This window comes from Oenanthe melanoleuca, chromosome 20 (genome assembly GCF_029582105.1).
Source record: "Oenanthe melanoleuca isolate GR-GAL-2019-014 chromosome 20, OMel1.0, whole genome shotgun sequence".
Classification (NCBI taxonomy): Eukaryota; Metazoa; Chordata; class Aves; order Passeriformes; family Muscicapidae; genus Oenanthe; species Oenanthe melanoleuca.
This window is the reverse complement of record NC_079353.1, coordinates 13495867-13514326: the sequence shown is the minus strand read 5'-3', so window position 1 is coordinate 13514326 and position 18460 is coordinate 13495867. Positions and strand designations below refer to the sequence as shown.

At 46.4% G+C, this 18460-nt stretch overlaps 1 protein-coding gene across 3 annotated transcripts; it reads right to left on the bottom strand.

Annotated features, from left to right (window-relative positions):
* Positions 1-237: 237 nt before the first annotated feature.
* On the bottom strand, positions 238-16883 carry PIGU (phosphatidylinositol glycan anchor biosynthesis class U). Of its 3 annotated transcripts, XM_056507555.1 has the most exons (12): positions 16656-16883; positions 15165-15229; positions 13890-13949; positions 13007-13069; positions 11689-11798; positions 9993-10093; positions 8010-8107; positions 6125-6279; positions 5476-5619; positions 4577-4701; positions 3280-3422; positions 238-1724 (listed from the first exon to the last, which is right to left on the bottom strand). In XM_056507555.1, exons 1-12 carry the CDS (start codon positions 16783-16785, stop codon positions 1611-1613), a joined length of 1308 nt encoding a protein of 435 aa, XP_056363530.1. In that variant the 5' UTR covers positions 16786-16883; the 3' UTR covers positions 238-1610. The 3 variants fall into 3 exon arrangements, with proteins under 3 accessions (XP_056363530.1, XP_056363532.1, XP_056363533.1); XM_056507557.1 differs by lacking the exon at positions 3280-3422 and having other exon boundaries at positions 16656-16863; XM_056507558.1 differs by lacking the exon at positions 15165-15229 and having other exon boundaries at positions 16656-16677.
* Between the last annotated feature and the right edge of the window lie 1577 nt (positions 16884-18460).

Sequence of the window (18460 nt, the reverse complement as noted above, 5' to 3'; positions counted from 1 at the left end):
GCTGTACACCTCCCTCCAGTTAGTCACCCTCTCACTTTCTCTTACACTGCAGTTACCTGTCCATACCTGGCCTTCCCTAAAGTCAGAGGTGTTTCAGCCTACCCCAAATACAAAAATTCCTTTTTTGCCACTTGTTTCCCCACACCAACCCGTGTTTGCTTTCAAATCCCCTCCCCGTGACTCAGTGTCCCCCACAGCTCCTCACCTCCAGCTCCCACAGGCACAGAGCACACGAGCTGTTCAAAACTCGCTTTATTTGGCTCCTTGCCATGCCCCGCCCGGCCCGGGGCGGCTCCACCCTCCAAGCGCTGACAGTGCAGTAAGGCAAAAGTTTGAGTTGTCCGGAAAGAAAGAACATCAGCTTCCACCCTGCCTGGGCACATCCCTCTGGCAGCTGCTCGGTACCAGGGGCACTTTGGCTTCCATGCCACGTTCCCAGCCCTCTGGATGTCCCGTGGAGCAGAGGTGGTGCTGGAGGTGGCTGTCACACTGTCACTGCACCTCAGTGCCACCACACAGCCAGCAGGGCTGGTGGCTTCACCCGACGTGGCACATTCAGGGGGCAGCATCAGCAGCTCCGAGGTGAGCAGGTCTGAGCACAGGGAGGAGCTGGGGGGACCAGGGGAGCCCCTGAGCACAGCCATGAGCCCAGCACTGACTGGCACAGGGGTGACACAGACAATGCACATCCAGCAGTGAGAAGCAGCTGTGGAACAACTCCATCACAGCAGTGGCTGAGACTCCTCCTGGATTTGGTCCAGGGCCTTAAAGGGAGATTGTGACACCTCCTGGTCCCTGCTGCTGCCCCAGGTGATCACAGCAGCATGGTGTGAGCCCAGCACTGCCAGGCTTTCTCACCCAACAAAAACTGGGAGCAGTGGGAGTCCATCTCCTCAGTTGAATTCCTTCTGAGACCTGCAATGCCTCTGTGCAGCTCCTGACATGGCTGTGTTGCTCCAATGGGATAGAGCAGTTACTGGTACCCAGCCTGCTCCTGATCCCATCCCAGCTCTGGCTCCTACTTGTGTTTGAGTGCTGAGGTCACCAGGTGTGGCAGCAGCTCCAGCTGTCCTCCAAGCTCATCATCCTTGGTCACCCAACCCTTTAACAGTATTCACTGTGACTGAGCACACGAGATTCTTCCACATCCCTCAACAGCAGAACCACCAGGAAAGGGAACCAGCAGCCAGGGTTGGGGCACCAGGTACCCAGGGATGGCCTCATGCCAAGCAGGAGTTACTGGTCAAAGCAGTGAAGGGGGAAGATCCCGGAGAAGCAAACATCTCCAAGAAGCAGTGGTGGAAAACAGTTCATGGTCTGAGCTGCAGCCCCAGGCTTAGCCCAGACACTTTTGTTCCTGCTGGACTGGCCAGAGCTGATGGCTGAGGTCGCAGTGAAAAGCACAGCTGAGGGGGGAGGCACTGCAGCTCTGACAGTCTGTGCTGAGCCTGCAGCTCAGGGGGTATTCCCAGAACCTCAGCCCTTCCTTTCAGCAGGTACCATTCCCAAAGTCAGGCCTCATTCAGGGAACCTCCCTCACCCACCCCACGTACCCAAGCTTTGCACGCTCCTGAGAGTGGCCCAAGTCCCAGGAAAAGGTGGCACAGTGCTTATTTCAGAACCAGCATGGCCTCTGTCCCATCCTGCCTGGTCAGGTGCAGGCCGTGAGTGAGGTAGAACTCCCGCCGGAGGAAGGCGTAGAAGTAATCCGAGACCAGCAGGATCTGTGGAGGGACACACACATCAGGGCTCTTCAGAGCAGGAATGCAGGCACACACAGTGCCAGACCCTGCCAGGAAAACCTTTTCAGTGCAGCCCAAGCTGGCAGTTATTGTCCTCGTGCCCTAGTGTGCAGATGCCACTTAAAGCATCCCTTTGGCACTGTGTCACCTGAAGTGTGACAGCACTAAGGGCACAGAGGCAGGGACAGTCAGAGCCTGCCTGGGTTACTCTGCAGTACAGCACAGAAAAACACAGCAGCTGCTGCACAGGCTCAATGGCAGGGCAGGAGGGGAGGGAGGACCAGGTGGAGAGCAGGGGAAAGAGAAACAGGGCTGCAGACTGCTGAGCTCAGGGCAGAAAGTGTGAAGGAGAACAGACCCAGGGAGAGGGGAACAGTCATGATCTATCTGCTTGCTTTGCTGAACTGCTGACAGGTTCTGTCAGTGAAGGTGGTTTTACCTTTAACTAAGCTTCTCTGCAGGTATCTAAACGGGAAAAGAAAGAGCTGAGCTGGGTGGGGATGAGGGCCAGGTCTTTCTCACACGGAAATCAGACAAGAGACTTTTGCTGTCTGCATTTACACAGAGCACAAGACCTTGCAGGATCTGCTGTGACTTTCTCTGGTAGGAAATAAAATCCTCTTAGAGTATCACCATATTCCTAAATAAAGTTTTACTATTCCTTTCATTCCATAGCAGGACACATAATGAACTACTTCCAGTTTCCTATCAGCCCCTCTTAGCAGAATCTCTATTATCCCTCACACCCTGTGCAGTCTCCTTTGGTTTCACCACATGAGTGTTTCCCCCATCAATCAAGGGTAAGAATAGGTGATTTTCTGCCCCTGGTCAGTGTTCCCCTGGCTTTAGGAGAAGCAGACAAGCATAAATGGCTGAGGCACATTCAAAATAAAGGCAACTTTAACATGAAATGAATGTTCTGCTCACCCACACATCAAACTGCCCCAGGGCTCAGGTACATGACAAGCAGCACAGAGAAGAGGAAGGACTTACAAAAGGTTCTAACACCTGAGTTCCACTTTTCAAGGGAGCTAAGCTCTGCTTTCCCTAAGGCCAGTGGAAGCCATGTATCCAGAACAGCCCCAGGAAAGGCAGGGAGGGCAAGTCCTGGAATCACTGGGACCCTGCATGTGCTGGCACATCTCAGACAACCTCAGCCATGTCCTCGTGCATGGGCAGGTCTCATTTGTCTGTTTTCCTGAAGTTTTTCCATTTCCCCTCTTAGCTCCATTCTCCATTCACTTGTGCTTGGTCCTGCCATACTGAGATGCTTTTCCTTGGCCATCAGCAACAGAGCACAGAACCTGCAGACAGCCAGGTTGGATTGTTAAGCTCAAACACCACAAGAACTCTTTCCTATTGGTGTGCCAGGGGTTGAGGAACAGGCAGAATCCAGGGGGAGAGCCAGGGAGCTGCTATGCAGGACCACACAGCAGGCAGAGAGCCAGCCCCCTCCTGCAGGATTCTCTGCTGCTGACAGGCCACCCCATCCAGCAGCCTGCCCACACTGCAGATTCATTTGCCTCACTCTACTGACCTGCCCTATGTTGAAAGTCAACGTGATGGCATAATAAAAATTGGAGTTGGCACTTCCTGCATAAATCCACAGATGCCACAGAACAGGGAACAGGAAGGAGCAGAAAATGAGCACACATGACAGGATGAAGATGTTCCGCAGGACTGCAAAAGAAAAGCAGCTGTTAAAATGATGCATTGCTGAGCAGTCAGGGCCACACAACCAGCCATGGTGCTCAGGGTGTGTGCTGGGGGTGAGAGGCACCTGCCAAGACATACTTCCCTCCAATAACCTTCCACAGGCTGCTTCAGTAACTTCCTGGACAGTGGTTATAAGAAATCCACTATATTTCCCTTCAAAATAAATCCTTCTGCCTTTGTTGCAGTGTGAAATCCCCATTTGTAGCTCTTTCCTTCTAGGTCCTGCTTCCAAACACTCCTTCTTGGATGACTTTGGCTTTTTGGCATCCACACTACAGTAACCAGCAGCCTGCAAAGGGGCCTTGCCAGCAGCATCCCAATTTGGGGAGCAGAGCACTTTAATCCCTTGCCTCACCAAGCCAATGACAAAGGAAATGCTTTGGCCTCAGCTCTCCTGAGTCTGAAACCCACAGAGCAGATGGTCTCCAGATCTGACTCCTGATTATGTCTCCTACAACAGGCAGGTGAACTGTCCATGAACATTCCTGGACTGGCTTCAAAAAGGCTGCAGTGAAAGGCCTGGATAACCTGACAGTGTTGGTCAAAGCAGTTGGTTAAAGCAAGAAACACCAGGAAAAACACAACACTTTCAAATTTCTCCATGGAAGCAGGTTCTATAGACTGAGCCTGATAAAGTGGTCTTTCTGAAGCATTTAAGAAAGACTGGACACTTGTTTGCAGTAATTCAGTTACTTGTACTCTAAGCAGACAAGCAGATGCAAAACAAAGCACAGCTGCAAGACCCAGCACTTTAAGGCTGGGGGACTCCCAGTTGCAGGAGAACTGTTCAAATTACAGAGCCTTAAATGGGACTGAAGCATCTGGAAGATGCAGGACTGCAAGAAGTTCTTATAAAAAAGACAATCCTCAGAACAAGTTGAAGAGAGGGGGAAGGTAAGGTACAAGTGAAAATTCCCTCCTTGACCAATTTCAACCCAAGTCCTAAAGACATGTTAGGGAGGAAAAAACCTCCAAAACCCAGCCTCCCTCTAGACACCCCATGGAGACCATGACAGCCTATGAACTTGGGTCTGGTTTGGTTTAGTGGTGACCATTTAATTTAATTATTTGGCAGCCCTTTTCCATTCTAGATAAATAACCAAGCACAAAGAACTTACATCTGTAGAGGTGGCTCCAGACTGGAAGGAAGGCCATGTACAGTGCAATGTCTCCCACAGTGGGATAGGACTTGAAGATAGAAATGATGGCAAGCTGGACAAACATGAAGAACATGGGGTGTTCCCTGGAAGGGAAAACAAACAAAGGCTAAGAGGATGCAGTAGGGCCTCTGGAAACTGCAAATAAATATCAGCAAGGGCACAGATGTGCTGCAGGACAGGCTCAGAGAGGCTCCTGCAGCACTGTTCTCTCCACAGGAGGCTGCAGTTGCTGGGTGGGGTGGATGGAGCTGCCCTGCAGAGCAGAGGGTCAGGGGAGGCACATCTGGCCTCCCCCAGTGCACATTTACACCTGCACACTGCTAACCTGCACTGTGCTCCTGCAGCTCTGCCCCATTCACCAGAAGCAGTTAGCACCTGCCCTCTGTAATTTGGAGAAAAGCCCATAGTTATCCCTCTGGTACAGCTGATGTATCCAGTGCAAGCCAAAGGACAAGCTGACTGAGAATCCTGGTGTGTTTCTATCAGAAAGAAGTCAATGAAGTCAGAGAAGAAAGTCCCCATTTTTTTCTGACAATGAAGAGCTGGAAGGTCCAGCCAGTTCTTGCTTTCTGACCTCAATGCCTTGTGCTGCCATTTCTACAGCCTCCACTTCTGCTGCCTCTGTTGATGCTTGCAACACAGAGTTCCACTGCAGAGCCCAAGTCACTCTGTTCAAGAGGAACAGAGCTGAAACTATGGGAAATAAGGAGGATAGGTCCTGTTAAAAATCTTTTTCAGACTTGTGGATCAAGACATCCAACTTCAGCCTTAGAAGCTTGCACTGGATAACTTAGGAGTATTAAAAAAAAAAAAAAAAAAAAAAAAAAAGAGTAGCAGAGAAACACACTCATACTTACTTTAACTTTATTGCCAAGGGAATGGTGTAGAAGAACACATTGATTTGAAACACACACACGAAGAAAAGACTAAAGTGTTCAAACATCTCTGCAAAGAAGTACCAGAAAAGGCCAATATTGGGTGTCAGGTCTGGAACAGAAAGGCTGAAATTTGAAAAGAAAGTCATGGTAAATTTTTTAATGGTTGTTGTTCACTGTTGCATAATTAATCATTGTGTGCAACTGGATCTAGGACCTAAATTGCAAAATTTCCATGAAAGAGAAATCAAATGGATGAAAATGTGGAGAGCAGCATTAAATTCTACTGAGGAATCCTTCCTGATTCACAGCAGGATTTAAACCATTCTCAAGCAGACATTTCTCCAGAGAGGAATATTTCAGTCATGGCAGCTCAACAATCAAATCCATTTCCAATCACTCAGTGGAAAAACAGGTCCTGTAGTTAATTTTTGCTATTATTTGTTTAACAGAAGTTAGAGTTGGCTAATGGTTGCTCTCCTCCACATATTCTTTCTTCTATTGCATTGCCAGTAAATCACAGACCTCACACTTCCTGGGTCAGGCACACACCTTGTAATGGGTAAGCAACAATCTGGGTGGGGAGGGTGGGGCCAGACAGAAAACCATCAGTAAGAATCCTTATACTTACATAAACCCATAAACAGAAGGGATAAAATCCCAGGAGTTGAGCAGGAAGAAGGAGAGGCAGATGATCACCAGCAGGCTGCACAGATACAGGGATGCATACTGCATGGTGTAGAGCCAGAAACTTTTGCTTTTCAGTTTGACAGGAATGAACTGACGCTGGAAGAGAAACAGAAGCACCTCATCAGTGGAGAGCCACAAGAAAGGGGAGTGTCAGAACATCATTCTGAATGGATGAAAGAAAGCAGCTGCCATTGGCACTGTGGCACTTGAAGGAGCAGCTTTCAAGCACAATTTTTTTGTTGTTCTTCACTCTGGCCAATTCAGTCACACACACTGCACGTACTCCCAGAGCTGTGCTTGAAAAGATGGCAGCAAAGCTGGTCATTTCTGCCTGCAGGGAGTCCCTTGTGTGAGTACACAGACAGATTTCCACAGCCCTCCTCACAGCTGCACTGGCACCAGATGTTTGAACTACTGCACTGACCCCACTGCACGGGGTGAGCCAAAGCCCCATAGCTCCCCACTGTGGCACCACCACTTGTGGCCCTCCTGCTCTGCTGAAATCAGGGAAAGGGAACATCCCCTGAGTTCCTGGGCACAAGGAGCCCCTCTGAAAGCTGGCTGCCTCAGATAAAGCCCTGCCACTGCCACATGTCCTTGTCACAATGTATTGTGACAGGGATATCTCACTGCAGCCAGGTCCCCTGACTGCCTGTGTACAGACAGATGCACACAGGGGCCAACACCTTTGGGAATCACTCAGCATTCTGCAGCTCCAGGACAGTGATGTGGCTTTTCCATTTGGCCCTGGGGTTTGCAGTGGCAGGAGATGTGCAGAGAACCTGCCCTGACTGCTGTGGGCTCTGGGCTTTCTCAGTTGGAGTGGGTTTAAGGACACTTGCTGGGACAATGTAAGCAACATTACCAAAAATTTTGGCAGGACAGATTGAAAAGAGCAGGAGAAAAGTGATTTAATTCTGTACAAAGAATGCAGGAAAGTTCATTTACAAATTTAGATAAAAGGACACACACTGGCATGATTGCCTATAAAAGTTGCAAATTAGGCAATCACACATGAAAGCACTTATTGTTTGTGAATTCAAAGTACAATGCTTGCACTTCACTCCAAATTTACTTTGACTGAAATCAAAAGAGAACAAACAAGACCAAAATATTAAAGATATAAATTCTCCTAAAAATAATCAAACTGAAAAAGCAACACTGACTGTAGTTCTTCTCTTGCAAAGACTTATAATAATAAAATTTCAAAAACAAAGTAAGAGACACTCATGTGAGATAGTCAGAGAAAGAAAATTAATTAGAACTGACCTCCATTCTGTCTGGAAGCTCAGAGGTCTGAGAACAGGCTAGTTAAGTAAAAATGAGCTACAAAAATCACCACCAGAAGCAACAAGAAAGGAGTGGTGAAAGGCACAGCAGCAGCATTTCAGAATTGCAGTAATTTCAAATACTAAACATTATCACAAAGTGATTTGTGAAGTGAGCTGAGTCTCTGCTGGCATCATAGCCTTGCCTTGCTGCTACAGCAGGATAAAATTAGCAAGAGCAGCCCTGGTGGGATTCAGGGTCAGCTTCTTTCCAGAACATGCCTTCTGCCATCCAACCCCAACCCAGCATTTTCAAACTTCTGTGGCTCTGAGCCCCTCACACAACACAAAGAACAGCACTTATTTGGGCAAGCTAAACACCACCCAGCTCTGCAGAATTCCTGCTTCCTTCTCTCCACACACAGGCATTCCCACTCAGGGTTCAAGCTTGAGGAGAGTAATTTTTTGAAACTCTGCACCTGTCTGACTCCCCTCCCCAGCACTGTCCCTGCACAGCTACAAGAAGACAACAGGTACCAAGAGTTAGAAATCACCTACCTGTAGAAGGTAAAGCAGTGCTGGAGCAAACAGTGTGAGAGGATAGAGTGACTGGTATGTTGCTAAGGCCAGGAACACAGCACTGAGGAAGGCACTACCTGCAAAGAAAAAAGAGTTGATAAGGTACTTTTAGTATGAACAGCCAGACAGGAGGTCCAAATGGGAAGAAACAATAACCCTCTGCAGAGGATTCACAAATTTCAGGACACCACTTAAAGGAGCTTTTAGCAGAATGTATCCTGCAGGGTGTCCTCTTGTTAATGACATTTTGAATGGAGAATGACTCATTCCATAAGAAAGAACCACTGGCTGGTTTATATCTCTTGTAATTCACACACAGAAATATATAATAATATAATAATAATATAATTTAGTCTATAGAAAGCCCATGCTGGCTGCTGTTAATGCAAGGGAATGCATCCACTTAAGTCAGATCTGTAAGAACTGCCATACTGGGCTTACTGGACAACCCCATCACCAGAATGTGTTGCAGCCTCAGCAAAGCTGTGTGCAAGAGGGCAAGCAAAGTCTGCAGCTGAAGGAGTGGAATGGCATTAGCTCTGCTTTACTGATACCAAAACTGAGGCATAGAAAGGACTGGCACAGCTTTGCCAAGTTATCTTATAAATATGAATGTCTTTATTGAGGCAGCTTTATTGAAGTGTCTCAGTGTTGAGCACTCACACTTCTCAACTACCAATAACAGAAATAATGTCCAAAAGATCTCAGGTTAAACAATAAAAATACAAGCACCCAGTGCAGCAGCCTGGTTCTAGCTACAGACTTGATGAAGTCCTCTGTGAAAACAGAGCTCAGACAGCAAGAGCCCTGACTCAGAGCAGGCACTCAGAGAGGTCTCTGCTCCTCTGAAAGGGAAAATACAGGGTTACTGGTGAGGAGCCTTTCCTCTCTTCAACTACACTCTGACAGAAACCTCCCTATCCTGTATTTTATCCAGTGTTCTGCTCTGCACAGATCTAAAGAAGTGATTCCAAAATCACAGCCATAACCTGATATCCTCTTTGCCCACTTACACCCCAGACTGCCACACTCCCAGTCAGGGACAAACCATGAGACAGCCACTACAGTTTTGTCTATGACCAAACTCAGGGATCAGTGAAAAGTCAAAAGTCAGTTTAACTGAACAGACCAAATGCTTTTAAACTAAAACAACTCCTGACTCAATGAGCCAAAAATTACAGGAGAACTTTCTTTTGGAAACACTGATAAAAACTATCTATATCAGATTTTTTTTACAGTACCTGGGTCTGGGCCCTGCTGGAGACAAAAGATCAGACTCATCTTTCCTCTGATCCTGCAGAGAACTCCTTAAAACTTAGGTGACTGTTACAAATCATATAGGCTAAAAGATTTTAGCACTGGGGAGTCATAAAAGAAACAGAAGCTGGCATTATGCACAAAATGAATGAAATAGTGGTGCTGACATAATTTATACCACTGGGCTGGTTTGTGTCTTTGGTTGCTGCTTCTGCTTCCCCAAAGCTCAATTAATTCACTTCAAACAATGTTTACACCTGTGAGTGAAAACCAAATAATAGCTGCAGGCAAATGCTTGCTTTTTGAATGAAAGTTCAAGGATAAGCTTTGAAAAGAAATTGTGTATGACACTTCAGTGCATATTCACATACAAAAGAAGAGCAACAGAGCTCTAACATTCTGCAACACACAGACAAGTTTCTTCCTGGACAGAAAATTATTTAAAGCCAACCAGGAAAAGCAGTCAGTTTTTAGAGTAAACTCTGGGGTACACTGAGATGAAAATAAGTTTTCACTTGACTATAAAGTCTCTTGATCTCACAAATTCAGGTAGAATTCTGACCTTGTTCCAGTCCTGTTTGTGCTGTGTTTCACTGAGATCTCTATAGCAATTGTATCTGTAAAGTTCTTCCTGGATTTATTTTTTGCTACATTTCTAATCTTTCTAAAAAGTGATAAAGAACCCTTTTTTCTTCACTGTGTTACCTTTTATTGTAGCTAAAATGAAGAATGCAATGACGGAGTTGTTGATGGCGCAGGTGGACTTGGCCACACAAGACATCACAGTGTAGGGGTTTAACAGGTAGCTGAAAAAGAGCAAGGCTCAGGTTACACTCAAAGGAGCATCTAATTAAAGAGATGTTCAAAGAAAAAAACCAAACAAACCCACACTTTGCCTTTTCTTTTTGTTTATATTTGATGGGCTCCTCTCATCAGCAAATTAATTCAGTGGAACAAGTTCTTCAATCTGAAGCAAAAACCAGAGCTCTGGATTGCAGACCTGGACCACAGGGGCCACAGGGAGCCCACTACAGCAAGGAGACATTAGGAAGATGTCCAAAATGCAAGTTCTGGCCTAGAAAATGACTACCAAAAATGTTTCTTGCTTTGCAGAAGCATTATACATTTATTCAGTCAGATCTAGGATTACTGGGCCCAACAAAACTTTTTCTGCTATTCACACCTACTACTTCTGAAGAAGAAGAAAACATGATGGAAACAAATCTGAGATATAAGCAGAGTTTCCCACAGCCCAACCAGTCTCACCACAGCACAATCTGAGCACAAATCCAGCCAGCTATGCAAGACTGGCACATTTTAATTTGAATTATAGAAAAACTCTTTAACGATTTTACATTCCAGAATTCAGCCACACTTTAGTTAGCAAGGATGTCAGCTCCTTTTGGAAATAAGAATTACAATAATCTTACTTAAATAGGTTCAGAGCAAAGAACAAGGTTCAGTGGACTACCAATACAATAAGTATGATAATGTACAGGTCAGCCTTGCCAATAACTAAATTACTCATCAGAATCACTAGACAGGGCTGATGATTTTCTCCTTATATTTTCCTATGTCTCTGAGCCCCAGTCTGCCTTTTTCAGTGTTTCCAGAAGGCAGCCTGTGGCAGGACAGGTACAATTTAATGCCAACTTCACTGTGGCAATGTGCAAAACAGTCTGTAATTTATCCACTTTACCCTTCTGGCAACAGGGAATGTGCCATTTAAAAAATTTATATGAAAATAAGAAAAAATGGCAATTTATCTAATGGAGAACTCTCTTTAATGCAGAACAATTTGGATAATTTCTTTGTGTCAAAATATCAATTAAGAAATCTGTAACTGTAGGCACCTTGCTTGTATATTAGTTTAGTTGAAGCATTCTGAAATTAAAAAAATGTTTGGTATACAGAAGAACACCAAGATGTGAAATTAATAAAATGATGACATGAAAACATCCTTTTACTATTATAATTTGGAATATTAAAGTTTTAATATTCAGCACACATTCAGGTATTTTGTCCAGCTGCTGAAAAATTCTAATTTTTCTAAAATTACACTATTTACAAGGCACAGGATCAATTTTGATAACATTATCTCGAAGGCAACATAAATGGGAATGTTATCTGTGCTGACACAACATTCCTGTTAGCCAGGTAATGGCCCTGTGCTGCTGAGCCCATCTCAAAGGGCCTGAGAGAATTTACTTGTTGGCAACAAGCACACATAAAAGCATTTCACTTTCAAACTGAGTATTTAAGGCCAATAGGGAATTCAGAATTTCTGTGGGAAAGAAACCCAGCTTTTGACAGTTTTTGAAGGCCCAAAAGAGACAAATAAACCCCAAAGGGAGCTGAGGAACCAAGGCAGCCCACTGCAGCCTACAGGAGCAATACTTACAATAGTGCTACCTTGAGGGGGATGTAGTGCATCTCCATGGGTGTCTGGATGAGTTCAGCCACATCTGGTGCATATTTATCCAGTTCTATCAGGAGTTTCTGCTTTTTAAACTGAACAAGAGAGTGATCAAAGACTGCCAGAAGAGGAAAGTCATTACTCTGTACTATTGTGTAATTCTATTTCATATTACTCAGCCTGTTATCTGGGGTTTCTAATAGCATGGAGCAGATTCAAACCCCTGGTGTGAGCTAAAACTTATGTTATGTGAGGAGTTGTAGAGAACAAAATACCCCTATCTTTTCCCAAATACTTAACAACTGAAGTGAGAGTCAGGAGGAAGCAGATAATTTCTACTTGTTTAAACTTCCTTAATTACCTGTGTCTACATCCTGACACAGCTACCAGTGAATTCATCACTAGAGTCCAATACTCAATCCTCCTAACACCTCTCCAGATCTCTAATGAAAAGCTAACTTTATAAATTCACTGTTCAGCACACAAGTCCCAAAACACTAACCCTATACATATGCAGTCTTTATTGTTATAAAGATGAACACTTCTATGACAAATCTCTCTTTAATCTCTTTTGTTTTACAAGGCTCTCTATGGAGACAAAAGAGAAATCTGAAATATGAACTGACTGTTATGGTGAGACAGGACAGCAGTAAATTCTCAACAACCAAAGCAACTCACATGTGGAATTCTTATGTGCTTGCAGCTCCATCCTGGATTTTTTCCTTAACCTCAAAGTCAGAGGACAAAGAAGAAGCACACAGCTGAGTGGGAGACCACAGAGATGCTGTAGAAAATGTAGTCTTCCCTGCTGATTTTGATACCTAATCCCTGCCCCTCTGGAACTGCAGAGAGCACAGCACTGCTTACACAAAATGTTCTTTCAGAGCTGGGAGGAATCACCTCCAAATACACATCCTTATAATTTGAAGGGAACAAGCAGTATTTGATGTCAGACTTTCACCACAGTCACAAGAGTGATCTGTGTCACCTCAGAACTGCTGGAAGGTTTCACTCCTTCCTTTACACATTTCTAGTCTGTGTATTACCTCATGCTGTGTGCAAAGAAACCCTCTCCAAGGTATAACACCCAGGCTGTAGATCACCACTCAGTGTGTAGCCACAGCCAAATTTAAAATGCTTCAGTTGTCTACCACATTCAGTCCTGTTTGTTTATCATTAAAATATGACCAGATTTACTGCAACAAGGACTTGACACCACATCCTCTGGCACATCCTTTCTTTGGCCCAAGATAATTATATTTGCAGGGAGAAAAAGACCAGCAACACTGGGAAGTCAGCTTACCACAACTTTGTTGAAGTCCTGGATTGCCAAGTAAAGGGCAACAGCAGTTAGCACATCAGTTATCTAAAAAAGCAAGGGACAGACTGATTGTAAGCAAAATAAACAAATGGAGAAAAATACACTGGTCAGCATTTAACAGGAGCTCTCCTTTGAGCAAAACACAAGCTTTAAAAATCCTGAAAGGCTGATTTGTACAGTGCTTTCACACACAAATAGCCTTGAAGACATGAGCTGTATAAAAAATATTTATATTCACAAAACAAGAGAATGGGGAATTAAGAGGAAAGAAACTGTTCATGGAGAGCAGCACATGAGGGTAATAGTACTGGTGTGATGAGAGCACAGCAACCCTGGGGCAGTGCCCAGCTGGTTAAACCCACCTGGCACTAGGGCAGCAGGACAGGGCACACAGCTGCTGCCTCTGCACAAGCCCTGCCTGGCAGGGACCACTGGGGGCTATGTGCAGCCAGCTACAGCACTTCTAACTGTGCAGAAGAATCAGGGAACAATTTACAAGAGACATTTGGGGCATGAACCCATTTATGCTCCTTGCAGGTCTGGGGTTTGGCAGACAGAAATGGCAGTGCAGGCATTAGGCTGGGGGGACAAAGTATCTTGTTAACTATAAGAGATAACTTTCCAAATTTGAAATAAAATGACACCTTCCTATCCCTGTGGGGGGATACTTATCTAAGCAAGAACTCATAAAAAAGAAGGAATGTGTACAAGAAGGGAAAAGCCTGAATGTGGGTTTGTGCAGGCAAAGCTGCCTTTCTTATTAACTGTGAGTTCAGCAAGAATTTGAGCTACAGGGAGGCTGAAGGACTGAAAAGAAAGTCACACTCAATGTTTCCCTGAATGGGACCTTTCAGGAGAAGCTTACCATGAACACCAGTTCAGCATATTCAATCAGGAAGTGAAAGAGATAGATTATCAGTGGGGTCTGAAAGAGAGCAAAAGGGAAATCCATATCAAATACTGTCCAGACAAAAACCTGGTGATTTGATAACACAACCTACAAGAGAGCAGTTCCACAAGACACTGCCAAAGGTAATTTTCTTTGGCCTATTCTATAGCCCTGGTATTTCAGAGCAAAGTGATTATCAAAGCACACTTACTGGTCTTTTTCCTTGCAAAGTCCTCAGTGACTTTATAAAAGACATCATCAACTCTGAAAATAGAATTCTACTGCAACTTTTCAATTCTACTACATTAGTGGTATTCTTACAACAGAAAGCATATAAACACCAGTCTTAGAAAGTAATTATTTTCCTAGAAAATCTATTTCTCAGGTCTGCAAGCATATTTTAAAGATTTCCAACATTGCTGGCTCCCCTGCTGTTTAGATGTGTCTCTTGTAATGCAAAAAGAAGAAAGAATGTTAAAAACTTAAACCACTAGGGTTATAATCCTATCATTCTCTTACTCCTAGAGTTTTTCCCTTCTCAGGTAAGAGGAAAAGCATGTTCCTGAATTATTCCCATCACACAAAAGCTCAGTCTGTAAGTACTATATTTACATGCTGCAAATTCAATCTTCATTGTGAGAAAATAAATTTCTTTTTAAAAAACTTTAAAAATAATGTGATGGTCTAAATAAGCATGAGGAAATATTTCACAGTCTGGTAGAAATTGTGTCTGAAGGAGTAGAATTTATTGAAAAGAACCCAGTTTTCAGAGGATACCAAGTGCCTGCTTCACCCCAACATTATGTATGAGTCCACCTTCATATCAGTAAGGCCATTTGAGGGCACAAAACCACACAGGTGCTTAAGTGCTTTTGTAGGAACAAGATGTTTTCAAGATGAGGAACAAATAAACTGCATGCTTGTGCTAGCATCAGAATTTCTGCAAATGCAGGGACTCCAGGGGCTGATACTCAGTAACATCTGGATGTGAACAGAGTATCTGACTCACTGCAGAGTTCCCCTGTCTCAGGGTTTCTTTATGCAGTAACAATTATGGCATTGCCTGCCCTGCATAGGGAATTCACTGGGATTACCTGCATTTCCTCATGCTGGTCACTGCATAACCACTGCTCAGACAAACCACACAGCTTCAGGTTCTCTGCAGTCTTTGGGATGAAGCAGGCCCCCAGCAGCTGAACTAAGACCCCTGCCACTGGAATACCACATCCAAAACCCAGAATGCAAACCAACCTCATGAAAAATAGCTCCAGAGTATGGCGAGACCCCTAAATCCAGCAGGGCCAATCCTTCGACCACTGAAACAGACAAAACACCTGCATTAGAGCCCTGTCATGTGGGAAGTGACAGACCTCATGATGGTAAAACTGCAGTTTTAAAAACACTGACATTCTAAGGATCTCACACAGAACAGGTGCCACCAAACCTGCCAGAGCCAGCAGCCAGCCAGAACTGTCTCCCAGATCTGCCATGCATGTGCATGGGCACACTCACCTGTTTATTTGCTTCAACTAAAAATGTTCTAGACAAAATCTTCTGCACTTAACTCTACATAAATCACATGCATGGTATCTCCTACTTTTGAGTCACCTCTTAAGTGATATATGGCATCTATGCTGGAGAAACACTTAATTCCAAAAGGACAACCACAACATAATATAGAATTTGAACTCTTTTGCCTTATTAGATGTAGAGAGGCCTCAAATGTCCAAAATCACAAGGGAAGAACATAAATGAACATATACTGCCAGGCAAAGCTAAAAGCTTTATCCCTTCTTGAAACTTCATGACATTTTACAGCCTTAATTCAGCTCCTTTGTGCTCATGGAGCTACAGCTTGCTCTTCAAAGCATGTCTGGGCTTTTCCATAGAATCTCTACCCTCTGGAGCACAGAGGTTCCCTGGGACTGAGCAGTATGCAGTGAGAGGAGCTAAGGGAAATGAGCCCATTTGTTCAGAGGGAAACGGGCAGGACACTGCAGGAAAACACAAGAGGTGCTTAGTTCAGTGACATGCTGGAGAAATAGATTCTGGCTGCCACCAACTTCCTGTATCGTGACAACCCAGACTTTTCAAGATGATCCCACTTTTTCCCTTTACTATCTAGATACCCACCTTGATGTGCTAAGGTGGTATTTAGACAAATTCAATAGCACAAGAAGCATGTGGAGCAGAGGCCTCAGGTCATCAAATGCCTTGTACTTTTGACCTTTATAACTTCTGGCCCCTCTTTTCCACCCCAAAGCTGCAAATGATTTTGCGTGCATAATAACTGGATACTAAAGAGACGTCTTAAAAACAAATTAAGGTTCCTAACAGGCTCAGATGATACACAGATGAACATCGGTGAAAAGCTGATTACCCTGTATCTCGCTCAGCCTTAAAAGAGAATTTGAATCGCTGCTAAGGTGCGGGGACCAAGCTGAGCAAGGGCAGTGACCTGGGGCCTCACCACGGCACGGGGCCTGTGCGGGGACAGCGGGACGGGCCCGGCGAGGCGACGGAGCCACACGCGTGTCCGTGTGTGCCCGTGCGTGGCAGCACCGCGAACCGCGAGCTGCGCCTCAGCCCCGTCCTCTGCCTCAGCCCCGCGGCCCTCCCGCCCCCGGAGCCGCCGAGCGCCCACGGGCTCCTCCCGGGCACGGCTGCCCCTCCGTGCAGCGCTGCTTCGGGCCCGGGGCCGCTCCTCCCGCGCCGCCTCGGCTCGGGCTCGCCGGGCCTCACCTCGCTTCCAGGCGTTTAGCGGGGACGCCACCTCGACCCGCTCGGCGATGAAGCTGGCCAGGCTGGAGCGGTAGAGCGCGGCGCGCACCGTCACGGCCGCCAGCACCACCAGCACCAAGGGGGCCGCCATCCCGGCGCGCGCTCCGCCGCTACCGCCGGCTGTAGTTCCCGGGCGGCGCCGGGGAGCACGCCGCCAATGAACCGGCCCGCCCGGGCGGACTACATATCCCAGCGGCCCTCGCGCCGCCGGCTCCCGGCACAACTCGGAACTACGGCGGCCGCGGTGGGGCTAAGTTAGCAGGAGCGCGCTTGCTCCTGTCCCCCGAGCTGTCCTGTTCGGGTCGCCCTTGCCCAGGGCGGCCACACGGGACAGCCCCTCCTCAGCCGGAGGACAGGGATGGCTGTGTTCTCGAGTGGCATCGCGCTCCCCCGGGCCATCCCTCCTGCTTGAGGATCCGAGGTGGCTCTGGGTGGCAGCTCTGTCCGGCCGGGGCGAGGCCTGGCCTGGGCTGGGCCCAGCCCGCTCGGGGAGCGCCGGTGGCTTCAGAAATCCCCTCAGACAGTTCTTTATTTTCCAGGTGTTTCACAGGCCCCCGCGTGTTTGCTGTGGCTCTGCTGAGGGCACTGAGTGCTTGCGGCCGTGTTTGGTTCCAGAAGGCTTTTGGCAGACTCAGGTTCTCTGTGTGGTTCCAGCAGCTCCAGAGCTTAGGAGTTCTGAAACTTTCACTCACCTGCCTTCCCAGCATGGACTTTCCTGCACATCTCCAACAACTGTTCCTCCATCCCCATCCCTCGGTACGTGCACAGCCTGTTCACACAATCTCACACAGAAATAGCCTTTACAACACTTTGAATGGAGACAAGTGGAAGGAAGATGTGATAATTTCCTAAAAAACTGAGTGGCAGTGAAAACACATTTCATGTGGTATGTAAGACAGCAGTTTTTCATGTAATTAAAACTAGGATTTGCTGAGTGTACTGAGGTTACTATTGAAAAGAGCTGGATAATGTCCAAGTCTGCATTTACACTGGATTTATGCCGCCTCAGAGCTGTAGAGTTGCACCCACCTGCAGCAATGGAGCGAGGCTGAATTCTGGGATGTGGTCCCTAAAGGCCCAGGTGACCCAGCACGTCCTATCCCCAGGACTGGGGAGACTGCTGGGGTTAGGTGGTCAGTCACATAAACTTTCTGAACCATGGCTGCCTGGAACATGAATCCCTTCATGCTGCAAAACCACCTTCAGATGGTTCCTGGACTGTTTCCTGCTGTACTCACTCCCTCTCTGGGTTCAGATGTTTCATTTGCAGGGCTTCCCTCAAGTGTGGTCTCATCCACTGCCACGGGACAGCAGATCTGGTCCTGAGGCCACAGGGAGAGCTTCAGTGCTCAGCCTCTTGTGTGGCAGCTCCTCTGCTCTCAGGCTCTCTGCCATGAAGGTGTGGGTTGTGCTGGTAAAGCTGCTCTGTGGTGGCTCTGGCTGACCCTGGGACTTGATGGCTCCAGGGCATCCTCTGATAAATCAGGGTGAATTCATTCAAGTTAATTTATTCGTGTAAGCATCTGTAAGTAGGAAGCCAGAAATGCTGATTCTTCTTTGCAGCTGTTCACAATGGTCTCTGGAGTTTTCTGTGCTGATTCTCTCCAAATGGCAGTTCTGATCCAAAGTACTTGACAGCCTTCCTGTGACTGCTGCTTTGCTGAGTGACTGGCACACAGTAGTGTGGTTAAAACTTCTGATCTTGCCAGTTTGAGCTGTGCCATGTGCTGCCCAGCACTGTCTGATGCAGCCCTGGGAAAATTCAG

Coding starts and splice junctions, on each gene's coding strand:
- PIGU (XM_056507555.1), bottom strand. CDS start 16,785: ATGGCGGCCCCCTTGGTGCTGGTGGTGCTGGCGGCCGTGACGGTGCGC. Junction 8,108..9,992: donor CATTTTAGCTACAATAAAAG/GTAACACAGTGA, acceptor TTTTCTTTGCAG/GTAGTGCCTTCCTCAGTGCT. Junction 6,280..8,009: donor CACTGCTTTACCTTCTACAG/GTAGGTGATTTC, acceptor TTTCTCTTCCAG/CGTCAGTTCATTCCTGTCAA.